Here is a 20,317-nt window from a genome sequence, read left to right as displayed (position 1 = left end):
GGAATCTACAATTCCTTCTACCTGTCAGCATTTTCATGTGCTTTTGGAGTCGAGAGGAGGAAGACATACTTAGAGAGATTGCTTGCTAGGCTAAATTGAGAAATAATTGGCCTGTTCTCATTTGAGTGTATTTTTTCTTGAATGTTAAACATACATTGGAACCTCTAGTTACATAAGAACACTTCTGGTAATGAGCTCCGCTAACCTGGAAGTACATGCTCCTGGTTGCAAACTTTGCCCCAAGATGTGAGCTGAAGTCGTGCGGCGGCAGTGGGAGGCCCCATTAGCGAAAGCGCACCTCAGGTTAAGAACAGTTTCGGGTTAAGAACAGACCTCCGGGATGAATTAAGTTCGTAACCTGAGGTACCACTGTACTATTTGCTTTAATTCTTTTAAGGGTTCAGCCCTTGGACTTGTTTGCATAGACAAGACTCAGTAGTAATAAAGACTCAGTAGTAATAAAGATGGGCATTCCTGTCCATATGTGCAGTGCCCTTTTTAAACATAGTGAAACTAGCTAGCAGCCTGAATTAGTAGAGAAATGGCTTTTACAACAGTTTAACCTTGGCATTTTTCATTGTGAGAGTGCAATGCACTGCCTGCCTAAAGTGATAGTTTCTAAATGCTGTCCTTTTAGGACTTCAGTTCAGATTACTGTAACTGATTCAATTCCTAACCAAAATCTCTGGATTTACTAGGCCTGATAACTTGGACTTTGCCGATAGGTAAGAAGCAGTTAGTTCCTCTCAAGTACAGTACTGGGGAACGGTATAGCTGTGCTGCTACTAGAATTCAGTGAAGCTGGATGGTTTAATCAAGGATCCTAAAAGGAAAGCAAACATTGAAGACTTAACTCAGGTACACGTAAACACAGGCTGAAAGGACAGAAGGAGCAATCATGGCCGTGCAAAACCCTTAGTGGTAGAAGATCCCACCATTCTCTTTGCGTGAGTATCCACTGTTAGTGGCTGCAGTGTGATGAGACTCTGAAAAGACGAAAGTCACAGTCAACTTTTTCTGAGTATTCCATACACTGAGAAATTTTCCAGTCAGAGCTTAAATAGTACCACACATCAATTTAAGAGGAAGCTCTTAATTTCTTGTGTTAAATTGAAAACCATCAATTCAAAAGTTTCCAGATGATGTTAAGCAGCATAACAGAAAAAAAAAATGGAGATCTAAATGAATGCACAGAACCTGCACGTGTTCTGCTTAGCTCTAAATTTCTTATCAATTAGTGGCCAATGTGTGGTGTAGTGGTTAAGAGCGGTAGTCTTGTAATCTGGGGAACCGGGTTCGCGTCTCCGCTCCTCCACATGCAGATGCTGGGTGACCTTGGGCCAGTCACACTTCTTTGAAGTCTCTCAGCCCCACTCACCTCAGAGTGTCATGGGGGAGGAAGGGAAAGGAGAATGTTAGCCGCTTTGAGACTCCTTAAAGGGAGTGAAAGGCGGGATATCAAATCCAAACTCTTCTAAAGGTAAAGGGACCCCTGACCATTAGGTCCAGTCGTGACCGACTCTGGGGTTGCGGCGCTCATCTCGCTTTATTGGCCAAGGGAGCCGGCGTACAGCTTCCGGGTCATGTGGCTAGCATGACTAAGCCGCTTCTGGCGAACCAGAGCAGTGCACAGAAACGCCATTTACCTTACCACCTGGAGCGGTACCTATTTATCTACTTGCACTTTGACATGCTTTCGAACTGCTAGGTTGGCAGGAGCAGGGACTGAGCAACGAGAGCTCACCCCATCGCGGGGATTCAGGGTAATTCTTTAGGAGAGGTAAAATGAATGTCTACAACTTGTGCTTACCAATAGCTCCTTCAATATTGTGGATTGACTCTCTTACTGGGTTGACCCAGTGTCTCACAGATATACCCTTGGAAATAGGCTGCTGAATCGAAGATGCTGTGCGTTCCTTCACAGGCTCTAAACCCTTCAGTTGTCTCAAAAACAAGAGTGAGAACATGTGTTAACATGCAAGAAAGTAATAAATTCTGGGCAGAGGCCATCACTTCCATATTTTTTGCATTGGAGTATGAATTTTGTTTTGTATCTGTAAGCATTAAAGTGATTTAAGATCTGTAGGTGTGCTCTCACTGAGAAGCACCCTAAGACAATATAGAGTGCTAAGTAAGTAGAGACCCATATTTTGCCCCGGTAACATTCACTGGCTTGGGTTTCCAGTGTGCAGTGCAAAGCTACTTGCTTCAGCATTGTCTGTACGTGCCTATTACTGCAAGTGCAGATGGATAAGATATGGGATACCCATGCAATACAAGCCAAAGCAGAAGCACTTCCTGCACTGTTTTACTGTGGCAGGAGAATGGTGTGTCTCATCTGCACATAGATAAAGAAACGTTTTCAGTAAAGTACAGAAACAACCTGCCTCATAGCTACAAATGTTGCACCTTTGGCTCATGCAAATTCTGTGGAGAGTCATGCTGTTTGCTGAATTCTACAAGAGCAATGAATTACACTTACCCATGGTCATCAAATAGGGTCTCCTTATGGAGAACTACCTTGCTCTTGTCTTTAAGCAGGTCTTCGTGGTGATTGTACAGGGCACTGAGGTTAAAATCCAGACTGTCTTTGGAAACCTAGGCATTTAAGGAGGGATGGGGAAATCATTACAGTGGTACCTCTGGTTACATACACTTCAGGTTACAGACTCCGCTAACACAGAAATAGTACCTCGGGTTAAGAACTTTGCTTCAGGATGAGAACAGAAATCACGCTGCGGTAGCAGCGGGAGGCCCATTAGCTAAAGTGGTGCTTCAGGTTAAGAACAGTTTCAGGTTAAGTACGGACCTCCGGAACGAATTAAGTACGTAACCAGAGGTACCACTGTATTGATGTTTTTATAAGTCTGCTTTAAGTACACAGTGCAACTACACGTGTTGATGGGTCAAAGTGTAGCCCATTTAAAAGCAAATCTGACAGTGTATGAAAGCCAACCTATTTCGATTGAGGGCAAAGCAAAAGAGCCTTGCAACACAAGCAAAGGATGGTAGCATCAGGTGAATATTTTTACCTCAGGTTCTGTATACCAGATTTCTCTTCTGATGCTTGCTAGCGTAGGTGTTCCATGTAGTCGATTCCAGGGGTCTCGTTGCTGTGCAAGATGAGTAGGCATACAGTAGGGAGTTTTCTGGATCAATAAGAAGTATAAGAGACTTAAAGGAGTGATTGCAAACTTGTTCAGCCTGAGGAGATGGACCCTGCCAGCCAAGTTACTTGTGAGGTGGTCCAACCCTGTGCAGTGCTATTTCAGGATGACCAATCTGAAACCAAAATGAGGCATTGTGCCTCACTGAGTAGTATTACTGTTCAAATTATAAAGTAACACTTTCGCTTATGCCCCTTTCTCTCTCATAGTTACCCAGTGAGCAACAAAAGTAGTTGGGATGTGCATCTGGAGCTCTTGTTAAGTGCATATAGAAGCTGCTGTAGAAGAGGTTGTATATTGGGTGCTGCTTTTACCCCTTTCTCCCACGGCCTTTTGGACCCAGGTCCTACGCTGTTTTAGACATTTCTGTTTTCCACAAGTTCTTGGTATGGATGCTGTGTCTGTGTTCTGGGGAACTGATGCCACCTTTGCTAATCTTCAGCCATCAGCAAATTTTGGGTAACAGTTGATGCATTTTAGCGCTCATTATCAGTATTTTTTCTGCGTGAACAGTAACCCATGCTCATTCATAAAGCTTCGTGCAAGAGTGAACATGGCTGTGAGTAAGCTAAGTACATAAAATTAAATCTATAAAGCCAAAATTGATATGCCTGACACTGCTGCCTGTGCTAGATTAGGGTCTATGGGATGATTTGCCTGAGGTTAAAAATGAGTTGTCTTCTGACCTGTAGCTAAAATGACCTTCCTCCTATCAACGACCACACACACACTCCCAACCTGCTGGTTCTCATATTTTCAGAGTAGAGGACAGCACATTGGCAGAAGAGGCAGCATCATGAGTTCTTTCACCTCACATCATTTCTATACTCTGAGATGGGAATGCAGGAAGCTACATTATATTAAATTAGACCCTCTGTCCATTTAGCTTAGCATTGCCTACATGGACTGGCAGAGGGTCTTCAGTGTTTTAGGCAGAGGTCTGTGTGTCTGTCTGGAAATTAAACCTGGGACCCTCTGCATGCAAAGCGGCTGGAGGAGTAGGACAGAGCAAGAGGGTGAAGGAACAACGGGGGGGGGGGGGCTTTTTAATATATTAAGTGGTATAGAAAACCATTCAATAAATCAGAGTAGAATCTCTACCACTGAGCCACTGTTCTTCCTCAAAAGGAGTGAGCAAAGCCTGGCAAGACAGCCTTGGCATGGCAACAGGTTGCAGCAGATGGACCATGTGCTGTGGATTTGCTGCTGTGTGCAGGCCACCAGGAAGCAGCCTCTGCTTTAAAGAGAAGTGCGAAAAGTGTTTTAAGCGAGGAGCACTTATATATTGCTGAGGCTACATTTATTTGTAGAGAGTAGTAGTCTTGTCGTCTAGAGTCTCCAAGTTACTCTTAAAAGTACTTTTTCATAAAAGTGCATTTGTGTAAAATTAGTGGCTTCAGCAGTCCCAAAATATATTGTGGCACTTTGAGATTTTAGAACCATCCTTTGATAAAATTTGGTATTCTCTCTATTCCCACAATCTTCCTTGCAATGTACTTACACTTTCTTCCATTATTGGAAAGAGTATAATGTATGGGGTAGGGAGCTTCTCTGGGCTCCCTCACCCAAGTTGTTGAAAGGGAATGGATGGAGTCCTTTATCTTGCTTGGAAAAGGAATGTATTGATAATGTGCATTCTTATCTGAGGTTAGTGCATTGTGACAACATCTTCCAGTATTGCCTTCTGTCTTCCAAAGTGCCACCTGGCACTCAAAAGCCAGTTTAAATAGCTGCTTCCTTATGTTGATGTGCCCTCCAGTCAATCTGACCAGGAACATACAAGTCACTGCTTATTCACACCTGGAGCCAGCCTGTCAAACGTAACTGAGGTTAAGGTAGATTTGTGGGATAGGTGGGTCAGAGGGGTTCTCTTAGATGTTCCCAGGACTACCAGTAATGTGCATCCTAATCTGAGGGTGCAGAGAGGTAGATTTATGACCACATGAAAATAGATTTCCTGGTGAGTGACAGTGGAGAAGAAGGAAAGTGCTGCCTACGTCATTGGGCCACTTCTCCCAGCCCCCTTTTTTATTTTGCAGCAAATAAAGAGTGTGGAGGAAGAAAGTGGCTGCAGGCTCCTCTCTGCGCAAAGGCAAAGATTGGCTTAGTGCGGCCAGTGTTGTTGTTGTTTAGTCGTTTAGTCGTGTCCGACTCTTTGTGACCCCATGGACCAGAGCACGCCAGGCACTCCTGTCTTCCACTGCCTCCCGCAGTTTGGTCAAACTCATCCTGGTAGCTTTGAGAACACTATCCAACCATCTCGTCCTCTGTCGTCCCCTTTTCCTTGTGCCCTCCATCTTTCCCAACATCAGGGTCTTTTCCAGGGAGTCTTCTCTTCTCATGAGGTGGCCAACCTATTGGAGCCTCAGCTTCAGGATCTGTCCTTCCAGTGAGCACTCAGGACTGATTTCCTTAAGAATGGATGCGTTTGGTCTTCTTGCAGTCCATGGGACTCTCAAGAGTCTCCTCCAGCACCATAATTCAAAAGCATCAATTCTTTGGCGATCAGCCTTCTTTATGGTCCAGCTCTCACTTCCATACATCACTACTGGGAAAACCATAGCTTTTACTATATGGACCTTTGTTGGCAAGGTGATGTCTCTACTTTTTAAGATGCTTTAAGTGCGGCCAGTAAAGGTAAAGGTACCCCTGCCCATGCGGGCCAGTCGTGACCAACTCTGGGGTTGCGCGCCCATCTTGCTTAAGAGGCCGGGGGCCAGCGCTGTCCGAAGACACTTCCGGGTCACGTGGCCAGCGTGACGAAGCTGCTCTGGCGAACCGGCACCAGTGCAGCACACGGAAACGCTGTTTACCTTCCCGCTGTAAAGCGGTACCTATTTATCTACTTGCACTTAAGGGTGTTTTCGAACTGCTAGGTGGGCAGGAGCTGGGACCGAACGACGGGAGCTCACCCTGCCGCAGGGATTCGAACCGCCGACCATACGATCGGCAAGTCCTAGGTGCTGAGGTTTTACCCACAGCGCCACCCGCGTCCCACCAGTGTGGCCAGTAAACCAGGACAAATACTCCTTGGGAGGAGTAGGGAATCTTCTTTCTTAGCCCAAGGGACACATTCCCTTCTCTGCAACCTTCTGAGGGCTATATGCCAATGGTGGCTGGAGGCAGAGACAAAAGTAGGCAAAGCAACATATGCACATTTTACCTTTCTACAATAGGATGGTTTGCACACACAAGCAAGCAAGAGGCATTATCAGAGTTCCAGGACAAACTGCAATCGGGAAAATGCTCAGGGAGCCAAGTAAGTGGGTGGCCCGTGAGAGGGGAGTGGCTTGAGGAGAGGTCCAAGGGCCAGTTAAATCTTTAAACGGGGGGGGGGGGGGCTTCTTTAGTTGCTTTCCAGATTATGGTGTATTGAAAGCATTTTATTATTGTTAGTCCTAATGGTTTTGGTGATTTGCTCCTCAATGCCTTACTTTTGCATTGTCTGCATTTGTTTTGCCAAAATTTGTCTTTTTGTTTTGTTTTGTTTTGTTTTGTTTTGTTCTCATTTGCTAATCACTTTGGCCTTATTTTGGATTTTGTGACGTCTTTCCTGATCTGCAGTATAAGTAGTAGCTCAGCTTCTATTACTGTAGTTTTGGATAACCCTTCCTCCCCCATTCCCAAGTGTTCTGAAGATATCTAACCCTCCTGCTTTGGCTTTCCCACTCAGTTTCCTTTTTATCAATATTTTTTATAAGAAGTTTCCTCTACCCAGTGAAAGTTAAGCAGGACTATAACATTCCTCCCATTCAAAACCCTTTTAATCCAGGTTAATAGTTTGGTTGAACTTCAGCATAAATGGGCTCTTTTTGCATCCTTTCTTTGCATTTCTGCGAAAAACACCACAAGCGAAGAATGGCCTGGCCCAAATGTGCGTATAAATGCCTGGTTTGAAACTGTTGTGTATCTCTCCCCCCCTTTTTTGTTGTTGTTTTGTTTGTAAGCCTGAGTCTTGTGTCTCTTTAAAAATAATTCAAACACAACAAAAGGCCTTTTTCCATTGTGTTGTTCGTGTCTATGGAATGCTGTTGCTAGGGAGAGATGCCTGCCACCATCTTCGTCAGTTTTTATTTATTTGTTTGTTACATAAAATTAGTACACTGCTTGACCGTAAAAAACCTCAAAGCAATTTACAAAAAAAACGAAGCAATAAAATCTGTTAGTTGCCAGGTTCAGACTTCTCTGCTAGTATTTTTTCCTCTCTGCTTTTAAATAGTTTATACGTGCTGTATTTTATTGTCAAACTGTTTTGAGACTTTTTCTTCTGAAAGCTACTGAGAAATGAAACAAACAATAGACCTGAGCTTCTTTAGGTGGCAATATTTGTCTGAAAAGCAGGATAAAAAAATACAATCAAATAACATTTCCCACCTGACGGTAGAGCAATGAGGTCAGGTAGAAGCAAGAGTTGCATTAATGCCAAAGAGGTTCAATAGAATGTTTTTAAATGGGTGAGGGCATTCTTAATAGGTGGCCCTCTTACCTGGGTACATCTGTTGTTGCCCGTGCAGGTCTCTTCATTTTCATAGTGGGGGAATGGAAAGGGGTCCCTGGTGGTTGGCATGCTCCAGAGGATGGGCGATCCAGTGGCGGCAGCAAAAGCAGATCGCGGGTTCCCTCTCGCCGCGTGCCAGGTTTGTTTAGGAACCGGCGGCGGTTGCTAAGCGACCGTCTTCCCGGGCTTTTAGAGCCCGCAGCACAGTCTCTAAGGCGCCCTCTAATGGCTGGAAATGGTAGCACAAAAAGCGGCGCAGGGAAGGAAACGTCAGATTTTTTCCGGAGGGATAAACAGCAGGAAAGGAGGACGGTGCAAATGGGAGGGCGCAAGGCTATTGGTCTTCTGAGAGAGCAACGTGTAATTAGCTGACTAGTCAGCACAGAGATCGGGAGAGGCGGGGGCGGGGAGGAGAGAAGATGCTCCAGACTTGACGCCGCGATCCCCAGAAATAAAAGACGTTGGCGGATTATTATTATTTTATTTACCAAAATAGGTTTGGGTTTTTTTAGGATTTTATATAGCTGGTAGTTCAAGTGCACCGAATAGTTAATCTCGCTCTTAATTGTATATGTAGTTTTCCTATGTACAGACTTGCAAGTGGGTTCCCTGTTAATAACGTTTGCGAGGAAAACCGGTTTATAACAGCCGCGTGGGTATGCTAAAAGCGGGAAGGAACATTTGCCCTGTTAAGTTTAAAACAACATCCCGGCCGCCTATCTCCCGGGAAAAGAAAGGAAGAGACATCCGCGAGGGCCTGGTGCAAAGACACGCGCCATTCCAAGCAGCACGCTCGTGCAACAGATGCACGCGGCCGTGCAATAGCATGAAGAGTTAGAAACGACGGGCTTTTGGCGAGATCCAAGAGACAGGACCTCCTCGCTGGCGGCAAATAGCAGCTGCATGGAAAATACTCTTCCAATATAGATACCCCCCCCCCCAATTTGTGTTTATAGGGGAGTGAAAGGCGGGATATCAAATCCAAACTCTTCTTCTTCTTCTTTGTATTTGTAAAACCCAATAAAAATGATTTATGAAAAATAAATAAAAATGAAATACTTTTCCAATTCAGAGTGGTCAGGCTTCTTCCTTGCTGTTTTCCAGACAAGAACTGATTTTTAAAACACCCCCCGCGCTTTCAATGTTCAGTTTCGCTGCTGTTTTAAACTGGCTTTCCGTGGTTTGCTGCTTTTCTGTGGTGCTCTCTAATAAACCACCAACCAGGGAAAGATCACGGAACATCTGCGCTGCAAATAGATCGGTACCCAGTTCTAAGCTTCCTACACCGAAAGCATCCCATTTATACCAACCACATCAGTGGGCATAGTCGTTCTGCAAACGTGGTTGGGAGGCCCGTTAGAACAGAAGAAGAGGAAAAATCTGAGCTGTCACAACAAACCTCTAATATTCAAGGTCCTTTTAAGCCTAAAGAGCGGGAGTGTTTTGCGAGTGATTCACAGCAGATACCGTAGTTCCCAGGGGCCAATGAGATATTTGAGGGGGCTGAAAAGGGCCGGATTTAGGTTTGATGAGGCCCTAAGCTACTGAAGGTAATGGGGCCCTTTATATGTCCAGCTGTCCTTTGTCAACAACAAATTGTCGCTGTTTTTTGGGTTGAATATATGCTATATGGTAATTTATGGACCTAATAGGTATCTAAAGCCATTTGCACATAAAATATGTATTTAAACAAAGCAATTGTTGAACTGAAATACATTTAAGAAGTATGTTAATAGTGAAATAATTATTAAGCTCTAACTTAAAATGATTGGGGGCCCATTGCTTGCATCATAGAAGCCTACACAACACGAAACACTTGCTATATGTAGGTTTTATTTTATGTTTTTTTATCTTATATTTTGGAAATGTACATCCAGTCCCCCCCTTTAAATATTTCGGGGGGGGGGGCAAGCTATATCTTATTTAGTTTATACATAAATCCGGCACTGGGAACGGCCCCCGCTGAGTTGATGTGCGTCGTCATTCACATAGTGTGTATGCCATGTGATCGATTATGTGGGGTGGGGCTTGATCGCCCCCCCTTCCAAATTCAAGTTGTTCGCCCCCTGGAGTGGTTTCAGCAGGTGGTGGTGTGGCCTAGTCGTTCCCAGAGCGAGCCTAACCCTCGTCTACTCAGAAGCAACTCCTGCTGAATCCAGCGCGGCTGACTCCCAGGGGGCCAACGACGTTAGGCTTGCACCCTAACCCTTAAACCTCTTTCCCTCCGGCTACGCCGTTTCCTATTGTTCAAAATTAGGCGGGCGGGCTTTTGCTTTGTTATGGTCGCGCGGCCTGTCACGCGGCGGCGGCGGCGAGCGCGCCAAGAGGCTCGCGCGCCCTTCGAAAGACGCGCGCGCCAGCAGCAAACGGCCTCTGTCCCCCGGGCGCATCTTTCAAGCCGCCTCAGGTGCGCGGGAGCCGGAGGCCGGCGCGGCGGAGGCAGCTGCGGTTGCTAGGCAGCGAGGTGTGGGCGGCGCGAGGCGGGCAGGGGGCGGGGCTCCCGCATCCCATCTCCGCCTGAGAGCGCTGCTTGCTGTTGCTGCTGCTACTGCTCTTGCCACCGCCGCCGCTACTGCACCTGTGAGTCGGTGGCCGCCTCATCCAGACGCGCGGGGAAGCTGCTCGGTGCCGCTCCTGCGCCACGATGGCTGGGGCCGCTGGCGGTGTCCATCCTCCTCGGCCGGATACAGCTGGGTGCTGGCGGTGCCTCCCTGGTGCCGAGCTCGGGCGGAGGCGCCTGCCTCTTCTGCTGCTTTCTCTGCTGTTGCTGCTTTGGGCCGGCGCCGCTACTCCGGGAGAGGAGCTGCACGCCTGCAAAGAGGTACCGGCGGGGAAGAGCAGGGGGCTTTCATGTCCTGGAGCAGAGGAGGGGGTGTGTGTGTGTCTGAATTTGAAACGCCTTAGAAAAAACACTTGGCTTCAGCCAAATCAAATTGTGTTGACTAGAATAAAACTCGACGCCAAAGTAGTCTGCGATGCTTGTGGAGCAAAAGGCACGCTAGAAGAGCATTGTTTCTTCGGCATCAATGAATGCTGTAGCCCCAGGAAGGGTTGGAGCAAGGCAGGCACACCTCAGAAGTGTACTTGGCTGCTTTTCGCCTAGGGGGTCTTGTGGGGGCCAGTACACTACCTAGCCAGCATGCTAACAACAGCTTGCTGTGAGCAAAACCTACTTGGAGGGCTGGCAGGCCATTTGTGGGAATGTTTAAATGGGGGCTGGAGAGGCTAACTTCAAGCCACCACCAGGGAAGGTGGAGGAAATCTCTAGTTTTCCTAGAAGAGACTGAAGCCAGGGCAGTTCTGTAGCGGGTAGTGATTTTCATTGTTGGATCATTATCCTCCATGTTTCCTATATGCTGGACATGGTGCTCTTTTTGTTGTTGGTGCCTCTTAGTGACCCATTCCAGAGCGTAGCCTCTGTTGTAGCAAAAAAAGGTACATTTATGGGATGAACACACTTGGCGTGCCATAGGCTTACACTTTGATCAGTTTTAGTCTTTAAGATACCACAGGATTATTATTTTAGTAGCTATCAAACCAGATCTGTTCTAACTAGTTCTAAACTGTCCCTTAGGGACTTCTAGCACCACTACCACCTTCATTTCTCTTTAACTAAGGAGTAACGATAAAGACCCATCTCACAAACCTGAAGAAGAGTGTTTGTCTGTCTTTAAATTGGAGGATCAGTGCTGTCCAACCTTCTGGCACTGTAGTACTCCCTTTCCTGCACCCACCCCCATTGACCGCTGACTGGAATCTACCTTGGGAAACTGACTGTGTTTGCTCCTTTCCCCCCCTCCTATGTAACATGGCAGGTTGCCTGCGAGTCAGATCGCAGTAACTTTCTAGTATGTCAACAAAGAGTGACTTTAATTTCTCCTGTGCATGCCTGTTTTTCCTTAATGAAAACTGATATGAACAGTATAGACAATGGAAACAAAAATCAAAGGCAATGAAACAAAGCAGAGGAAAATTGCACGTAAATAGCTGCCAGGTGCATGGGTATTAACACTTTTTAATCTCTGGTCATTGTGCAGACCATTGTTACATTCCATTGGCTGAAATGGGTGAGGTAGTTCACCACGCTTGCCATATACTTGCATTTGTGTGTTGTGTGTGCTTTTTAAAGATCTGGGAATGTCAAGGCTTTCTGAATTTAACTTGCAGTCTGTAAAAGTACATTTTCTCTCTTGCAATTTTGTTACTGGTTTATCTTTGTTGTGTTGTTTTTTTTTTTTGGTTTTTTTTGTATCTTGTTACACCCAAAATTGCACCTGCAAAAAGCTGGTACAACAGCCAGAATGCACTTTCATTCCATTTTTGTATGGCTTCTTGTACTGCATGTATGCTGTGGGTGTAACTATATGTCTGAGCTCCACCCTTGACAGTTCTTTCTCTGTTAAGAACAAAGGTGGCCTTATGGATCAAACCATTTATCTAATGCCATCATCCTGTTTTCCCTGAGGGACCAAACAAATGCCTTCTGGAAACCAACCAGCAAGACTTGAAGGCAAGAGCCCTCACAACTTATTATCCCTCAGCAACTCGTATTCTGTGGCATATGGTCTCTGGACTTAGGAATTCCATTTCGGCTATCGTAGCCGTGGGTAGGGCTCTTCTTCATTCTAATCCCTTCTTCAAAATGACCAAGAAATACCATTTTGATGTTTTTATTGTAGCCTTTGTCTGTGCCAAAATGTAGCAACAATGGTGTTCTATTGGGGGTGCAGTGCTGTGCATAATTGTTTGTGCCTGCAGCTCCCAAGACTTAAACAATACAAACAAAATTGATTACTTTGGAACTCTTGAAAAGGAACTTGAGAAGAAACTAAAGCAGGCAATTTGAAGTTACCATTATTGAGCCATCTATTAGCAAAGTGAGCACCCCATAGGTGGCTGATTCCCCCAAATAACACCAGGAGCAGCAAACCTACCCTCCAACAGTTCCCTCGGGGTCCAAGGGAGGCATAGGCCTCTGTTCTTAAGTGCTTATTGGAGGTGAGGAGGATGAATGTTCTCCCCAATTCTTTCTCCTTCAGATTTTGGTAGAAAGAGAAGCACGTGACTTCAACTATGTGAAATGGCTGAATGATATATTTATAGGAGGCAAGCCGAGGTGTTCTTTGCACTTCCCCATCTCTTCACAAGCATGAATCTCAGGGAATGAATGCTGATTATGCATTCAAAAATGCCGCGTGGCCCATCCCTGCTGGAAGTCAATCTCATAGGTGTTGGTGGAACTTGCTCCAGCAGGAGGATTATTCTCACACTTCTTTAGGCCTGTCAGCCAATTAAATAATGTTTAGTTGATTAATCAGCTGCCTTTTAACTGAAGGTTGAATCTAGTCATACTCAAGAGTAGACTTTGTGAAAGGATTTAAGTTAGTCTTGCTCAACCAATTACACGAAGAGTAAGCTGAATGACCCACTCGACCAAAGGCAACCCAACAGCCAGAGCAAAACATCCCTCCTCCCCGAGATGCAGTGGGGCTTATTTCACTTTATTCATTTGCTCATCTTTCCAGGAGGCCCACTGCTACCATTTTAAAGTATCATACCTTGACGCAGTTTATCGCACTAGTACATTGCATATGTAGCACAGCCATGAAAAGAGACCTCACAAACACAAACTTGTCTAGACTTATATATAACACAACCCTTTCTGCAATCCAGTTTCAGGCAGCTCTTGTGACTGAGGGGGAAAATCACCCTGGGGTGAGCTAAAACAAGATCACCTCTGGGTGTCCAGAGTAAAGATGGAGCAAGCAAGGTGGGGGCTTGTGACAGTTAGTTGCCACTCATGAATTCAGAGGCTGGCGTGTGGGTGGTGCTTTCTGCCTCCCTTCTCATAGAATGGAATCGTGGTGCTGAAGAGTTTGCAGCAGCAGTGGGAGATCTCTGGCTCATGGGCCTAATTATGCCCACCAGGCCATTTAGGGGGAAAAGTCAGCCAGTTAATCACCTGGCATCATATGATTTGAGGTGCTGCACAAGTAAAGTTGAGATGCCAGCTTGAAAAAGAAGACTCAAAAGTGTTCTCTTATGGGTGCTCCTATTCTTGCTTCCCAGCCTCTGCTTGAATTGGGCGCTCTCTGAATTCAGCACCCTTTTCTATTGCCCTGCATAGCAACAGAAAGTGCCAGGTTCAAAAAGCGCCAAACTCAAGCTGACTAATTTCTCTATTTTTAACTTTTATTATTAATTCTGTGCATGTTTTATTTAAATGTATAATCTCCTGCAGCCCTCACTGGAGCAGTGTTTCTGGTTTTAATGTGCAGTGTTCTGGGGGAGAGAGAAGGAAGGAATAATAAATGTATTCAAGGGTAGAGTGTCGATGAAGGTTTTCAGAATATCAGCAAAATTAGTTCTGCCTTAGAAGTGATGCATTTCGGACAAACTGGAGATTGGCATCAGGTTTGCTGCCTAGGTTTCGAAAGAGCAACTCCTGAAAAGCCAGGTTGGTAGAACATGGAGTGATATGTGATGATTGAAATTAAATGTGGCTTCAGGCTTTAAATGTTAGTTCTCAACTTATCCAGGACCAGAGTCCAGAGCCTTGGGAGTGACTGATGGGGGTGGGGTCAGACAACCTTAGGAAAATTCCCTGCTAAAAGACTCATTGAATATAATGGACCGAACTCAACTGTGTGTGAAACTTAGTTGACTACCACCCTCTATTTTGTGTGTGTGTTAAGCAAGGATGGGAAAGCCTTCAGCCCATTCATCTTATTGAGACATTATAATTGGGCTCCCATGCAGCTGCTATTTGCTGAAGTTTAATAAAACTGGGATTCTATTTCTGCATCTCGTCTGGTCTGCTTTGGCCCTAGGCATTTTGGGCAGGCTGTAGCCAACCATTTGACAGAGGAGGAGGTACAAAATAGTATGTAGCTAATTATAGGTAGTCTAAGAAATTCAAAATAAAGTTATGTCAGCTGTAATGCTGCACACACTTTCTTTGGACTACGTCCCACTGAGCTCAGTGGGGCTTACTTTTGAGTAAACGTGCATAGGATCGGGGCATTCATTCAATTAGCATTTTAAAGAAATTCCCATTTTAATATTAATAAGTATAAGTACCAAGAGCTTGTCAAATATCCCCAAAGCTTTTGCATTTATTGCTCAGGAGCCTGGAAGCAGTTTTTCTTCTTAATGAGCAATTTGGTAGAATACCGCATGCGGGTTTTGTTTTGTTTTTTTTGTTATATCTCCTAAAAGTGAAAGGCCTGCTAAAGGCTAACAGTGTATCTATTTAGAAGTAAGTCCTATTGAATTCAGTAGGACTTACTCCCATGTAAATGGGATTAGGGTTCCATCCTTAGTGTTTGTCCTCTTTCAATATGAAAGCCCAGCATCAAGGGAAAGGCCCTTGAACAGACAAAGCCTGACCATGGTTAGGGACTTGGGTAAGTTGTGAAATAATATTAAAAAAATGAGTTAGTATTTCATTCCAGTCATCATGTATACAGTGGTACCTCGGGTTAAGTACTTAATTCGTTCCGGAGGTCCAGTCTTAGCCTGAAACTGTTCTCAACCTGAAGCACCACTTTAGCTAATGGGGCCTCCCGCTGCTGCTGTGCCACTGGAGCACAATTTCTGTTCTTATCCTGAAGCAAAGTTCTTAACCCAAGGTAATATTTCTGGGTTAGCGGAGTCTGTAACCTGAAGCATATGTAACCTGAAGCGTATGTAACCTGAGGTACCACTGTAATTCCATGTCCCATCCCTGGGGTACATATGAAGTGCATTTTCATATATCAAAGTGTTGCTCTTTCAGACCCCACCCACCAGAAAATCATTTTCTAGAAATGACCAATTCTCCCAGTGTCATCTTTGAGAGCGCGGAGCATGCTGAAACTCCTTCATCTCTTTTCATTTGCTCAATGGGATCAGTAATAGCTGCAGAACAGAATAGCTGTATTTTTATTTAATTTATGCTGATATAGATCCTGACTATTGGCTCCAGGAGACTCATACCTGTTTTTTGCCTAAAGTAATTAGGATCAGTTGCTGCTGCTGCTCGGTACTTCTAGCTAGCAGTGTTGGATCTATGAATTTTGCCAAAGGGGGCAAAAGTCTGTACTGCTGCCCACCCCAGCAAGAAGGAAGCCTGCCTGGGGCCCCCTACACCTCAACTTGGCAGGCAGGTGGGACCTCAAGTGCTTCCCCAGCCTCAGCCAGACAGTCTTGAAGGCAGCATCTTCCCTCCTCCAACTCTTTGCAACACTGAGAAATGGTGGGTTGCTCTGCCACGGGAAATGGCATGCAGGGATTGGGGGTGAGCAAAGACCCCAATAGGCAGTGATCAATGGATGGAGGAGCTGGTTTGCTTGAGGCTCTTTTTCCTCCTCCCCCCCCTTCCCTGTTTTTGTATGGTGGAACCTCAACACACACACACAAGCTGGGAAGCTCTGACTCTGAGCTTGTCCTGGTCTGCTGGCCAAGTTCAGGTTCAGCTTCCCCAGCAGGACTTGAGTAGCAGCAGAGGTGGATTTAGCCAAGCATGACTGGTTCACCTGCACTGAATGCTGAAACAATGACTTAGAACGGAAGGCAAGAGGCTGTGTGTGTGTGCATGTGCCGAATTTCAGCGTGGCACAGGGCACTGCTGAAATTTGAAAGCCCCAAGTCTGCCACTGGCACAAGGCCCCTCTTTCTCCCCTTTGCGTCCCATCCTGCTTCAGCTTCTCACCTTCCTCTTCTTGGGGTGGGCAAGGAGGAAGAACTTTATATAGCCACTCAGCAGTTTTTCCTCTCCGCTAACCTGCCACGCAGGGCATATGCTCCTTTTCACCACCCCGTTTGATTCAGGCCCGTCAGCTAATGCTTAGGCAGATGCTTATGATGGAACAAAAAAACCCAAACCCCTCAACCAATTCCTTTTTGTATTACTCAATGGTCCCACAGAGGTTTGCAAAGTACTCTTTTTATGTCTTTGCTATAGGCAGCAAGAAATGGGATAAAACATATGTCCCTGTAGCTCAGAAGGAGAACACATGCCTTGCAACAGACCCTAGATTTAGACCCTGACATTTCCAGGTTAGGATGAGAAATACTCTTTTCTGAAGCCGCCTCTGTAGACCAGGGATGGGGTCCTTGTGCTCTTCAGATCTCATTGGACTCCATCAACCCCACCCAGCATAACCAGTGGTCAAGGACGACGGGAGCTGTAGTCGAACAACATTTAAAGGGTCACAGGTTCCCCTCCCTGGCCTAAGGCCAGATAAAACCGCAGACTAATTCCTATATTTCTGAATTAAGAGGACTCTTTTAAAGAAACAAAAACGGTTGTTTTTGCTTGCTTTTGTAGATCGTAAATATTGAGGTGAGACAAAAAGTGTTCTGTATTGGAAACACTGATAAAAGCTCCTGCTGATGTATAGGACAATTACATTGAGAAATATTTGCTGTTGCGTTTATAAGTCTTAATATTGCCCTTTTCACTGTACATCTTGTGCATCAATGAGTTTTCAGCTTCTCCTCACTCTTTTATAACCTTGGTCTAGTAAGGCAACTGTAATTGGTTATGTGCTACAGTTATCACCTGTACACTGATGACTGTGTGTTTCCTCTTACCGGAAGCCTGGACTTAGCTGTCCTTGCTTTACTAGATTTATTTGATATTCAGATAAACACCTGCATTTCCCACTCCACCCCCACCCCCATTAGCCTCACCATATGCTGTATGAGTAAACTCTTGAATATGTAAGTACAGTGGTACCTCGGTTTATGGACTTAATCCATTCTGGAAGTCCATTCTTAAACCAAAACCATTCTTAAACTGAGGCGCGCTTTCCCTAATGAGGCCTCCCGCTGCTGGTGCCCTTCCACCGTTCAGATTCTGTTCTTAGATTGAGGTAAAGTTCTCAAACCAAGACACTGTTTCCGGTTTTGTGGAGTTTGTAAACCAAATTGTTCTTAAACCGGACTGTTCTTAAACCGAGGTACCACTGTACTGTGACAGAGGAGCACTGGTCTCCTGCTTCTCTTTTCTGTGAGCAAAGCCCTCGCAGCTTCCCCACCCAGCTGGCTATCTCACAAGAGAAAGATTAAAACTGTCTGACGGAAAGTTGGGAAAATCTGGGTCTTAATTTATACCCTAAATGACTCCTCAGCCTCTCACCTTACTCTGACAAAGTATCTCCCATTTACCTATAAAATGTGACTTGAGGTCTGATTGGTCATTGGGCAGGAATCCCATGAAAAGGTACTCTAGGATCATTCCCTTTGTTCTTGCTTCCCCACCTCAGGGCCTGTGACCTTTCTGCATCAGGGCCACACAGCATTTTGCTATGCGCTGGGAAGCTGACCATTCTTGCAGCTTACTCATAAGCAACTAGAAATACAGTGCTGACTGGTTAGATCAGTTAGGGGTTTGAGCCACCAGGCTCTCATTTTGTTTATAGTATTCTGTTGAACATTTGCCTACTCTCCTCTTTCTTCTATTCTTAATAAAGTTTCATAACTTGACCACTGAAGTGTGTGCATTTGCCAACCTCAGGATTCTAGTCATCCCCATGCATCCAGACTGCTTGGAATTAAAGCTACAAGGAATTTAGGATCAGAGTTCTTTTAGACTAGTACATTAATCTACCCTCTGGGAGACACCAGGAGCAGGGGATTGGCTGGAGGCACAAGGTGCATTGGTCCGGGATCCCAGTATCTAATAGTTAATGGGGCATCCCCAGATCCCTCCTTGTTTGGGGTGGCAGGACAGGCTGTAGACTGAAATAGGTGGTGGCAACCATAAATCAAGAAGGCATAACTGGCTCCCTACTGGGCTGTTGAGTACCCACATACAAGGAAGGGGATCTGTTACAGTACATAGTGCTACTTCAGATTCTTGTTCATGAGGTCAGTTTCTGTAGAGCTATGAACATAGGAAGAGCCCTGCTGGATCAGGCTGAAGGTCCATCTACTCCAGCATCCTGTTATCTCAGTGATGGTGCCTGTTGGAAAGTTTACAAGCAAGACATGAGCACTAGAGCAATCTCTGCACTCATATTCCTCAGTGATGGGTATTCAGAGACATGGAAGTAGCATACAGCTTTCATGGCTGTTTGCCATGGACAGCCTTACCCTCCATGAATTTATCAAATCACCCCTTTAAAGCTGGTTGCAGCCATCACCATACTCTAATTATCTGCTGTAAGAATAAGTATTTTATTTTGCTGTCCTGAAATTTCCAACGTGCATCCTCATTGAGTGGCCCAAGGTTCTAGGAATATATCAGAGTGAGGAAAGCAAGGTAGAAAATTGTCGTCAAACATCAGGCTTATTAGGCTCATTCTGCCCCTGCAATGCTTCATCAGCTCCCTTACCTGTTCACCCCTTTCCACTAATAACCAGGCTTGTCTTTCAGTTGGAGTTGTGTTTTTTCTGGTTATCTTTTTTGATTGGCTGCTTGTCCCACCTGCTTCCTCCTTCTCAGCTCTCTTCCAGAAGCCCCTCTGCCCTGTGTAAACGTTTCTCCTCCACAAACTGACATTTTACTTCCTTCACATAATTTGCTGCTCAATTGGAACCTGCAGAAGATAAATGATAGCAATTTATTTTCCAGGTAATGTGCCATTTTTCAAGTCATAATCCCAGCTACTTCCCTTTTGGAACTATGTATATCGCTGTATATTTACACTGCACCACCCTCTTCTGCTTTTTGAGATGACTCAGGTCCATATACCTCAATTAAAATCATTCTATTCTGTGGAAATCCTTATCCTCGTTTTTAAAAGAAGCAGGAGGTCCTGGGAGCTATACTCAATTTTGCAGTGTGTGTTGCTTTTGGCTGCCAAAGCATCCTGTACAACTGGATTTGGCTTGCCGTTCTCAAGTTTTAGGAATCTCTTTAGACAAGCCACACTGCAGCTTCCAAACTCTAAATAGGTATGAGTCTTGGAGCCTCAGGGGACTGAAAATCCCCTGGTAATTTATTTTAAATAATACAGGTATTCCCTAATTTACATCATTTTTCTGCATAGATGTCAATCAGTAGTACTGTAGTGCTGATGTAACTTTCATGCTTTATGATTTTGTATTGCTGGCACATCCTTCCTAACACTTAAGTGCTGCTGCACCTAGTCTTTAGATCAGGTGTTTTGGCATAAAGAAGCTGAACTGAAAAGGCTGCCAATCACCGTTGCTATACATGCAATGTTTTATAATTTGCAAGTCTTTGACTTTGTAATGAAGAGCAGCCATGTAGTGGCTGCTTTTAAATCCAGGCACATGAGTGCTGCTCCTTGTGGGTGAGCATCACGTGCGGTCCCCATTGTGTACTACGTTATTGCAAGACATAGAGGTGTGTAGCAGCCTGTAAGGCAAAGTGTTACAAATAACTGATGTGCCAACACTGGACATTCTGCATGAGACACCAGTTTAAAGTGCTCTTTATGTAATGTGTCTGCTTATCATTTGCATCCACACTCAGAGCTTAGGTATGAAAAGGTATGGACCCATAGCAAACAGGAGAATGGATCTTGCTGAATTCACTCTGTTGTGGCCTGTCATGGACAATAGCATGAACAGCCTAATTAGCACTCTTCTTTGTTTTATATATGTGCAATTTATATATGTGCAATTATTATTGCACTGTCCTTTCCAGGATAATGTTTGATTGTTTGAGCTGAAGCCCCGTAGCAATGAATGAACAATA

The 20,317-nt window shown here is 45.0% G+C and overlaps 2 protein-coding genes across 4 annotated transcripts in view; one reads left to right on the top strand and one right to left on the bottom strand.

Moving 5' to 3' along the window:
* Positions 1-791: 791 nt before the first annotated feature.
* Positions 792-8,032, bottom strand: CFAP276 (cilia and flagella associated protein 276). Of its 2 annotated transcripts, none has more exons than XM_082227109.1 (5): positions 7,654-8,032; positions 3,033-3,149; positions 2,483-2,598; positions 1,811-1,944; positions 792-986 (listed from the first exon to the last, which is right to left on the bottom strand). In XM_082227109.1, the coding sequence occupies exons 1-5, from the start codon at positions 7,732-7,734 to the stop codon at positions 916-918; spliced, it is 519 nt and encodes a 172-aa protein (XP_082083235.1). In that variant the 5' UTR covers positions 7,735-8,032; the 3' UTR covers positions 792-915. The 2 variants fall into 2 exon arrangements, with proteins under 2 accessions (XP_082083235.1, XP_082083236.1); XM_082227110.1 differs by lacking the exon at positions 7,654-8,032 and adding an exon at positions 4,669-4,787.
* A 2,124-nt stretch (positions 8,033-10,156) lies between these two features.
* Positions 10,157-20,317, top strand: part of ELAPOR1 (endosome-lysosome associated apoptosis and autophagy regulator 1) — a 54,063-nt gene continuing 43,902 nt past the window's right edge. The window contains exon 1 of one of the 2 annotated variants that reach the window (XM_082227061.1): positions 10,157-10,486. In XM_082227061.1, the coding sequence (XP_082083187.1) occupies positions 10,310-10,486 (177 nt within the window). In that variant the 5' untranslated portion in view covers positions 10,157-10,309. The remainder of the gene's footprint in view (positions 10,487-20,317) is intronic. The other variant, XM_082227062.1, reaches the window with a different exon arrangement.

The sequence above is a fragment of the Podarcis vaucheri genome (assembly GCF_965113315.1).
Source record: "Podarcis vaucheri genome assembly, chromosome: 6".
In the NCBI taxonomy this organism is placed as follows: domain Eukaryota; kingdom Metazoa; phylum Chordata; class Lepidosauria; order Squamata; family Lacertidae; genus Podarcis; species Podarcis vaucheri.
The sequence above is the reverse complement of the archived record's forward strand: the minus strand, read 5'-3'. Positions and strand labels throughout refer to the sequence as shown.

What these genes read in the sequence shown, in the direction of transcription:
- CFAP276 (XM_082227109.1), bottom strand. Translation starts at nt 7,734, where the DNA reads ATGCCAACCACCAGGGACCCCTTTCCATTCCCCCACTATGAAAATGAA. An exon ending in ACCCTATTTGATGACCATGG is followed by an intron (nt 1,945 to 2,482) that starts GTAAGTGTAATT and finishes CTTGTTTTTGAG; the next exon opens with ACAACTGAAGGGTTTAGAGC. An exon ending in CAATATTGAAGGAGCTATTG is followed by an intron (nt 987 to 1,810) that starts GTAAGCACAAGT and finishes TCGTCTTTTCAG; the next exon opens with AGTCTCATCACACTGCAGCC.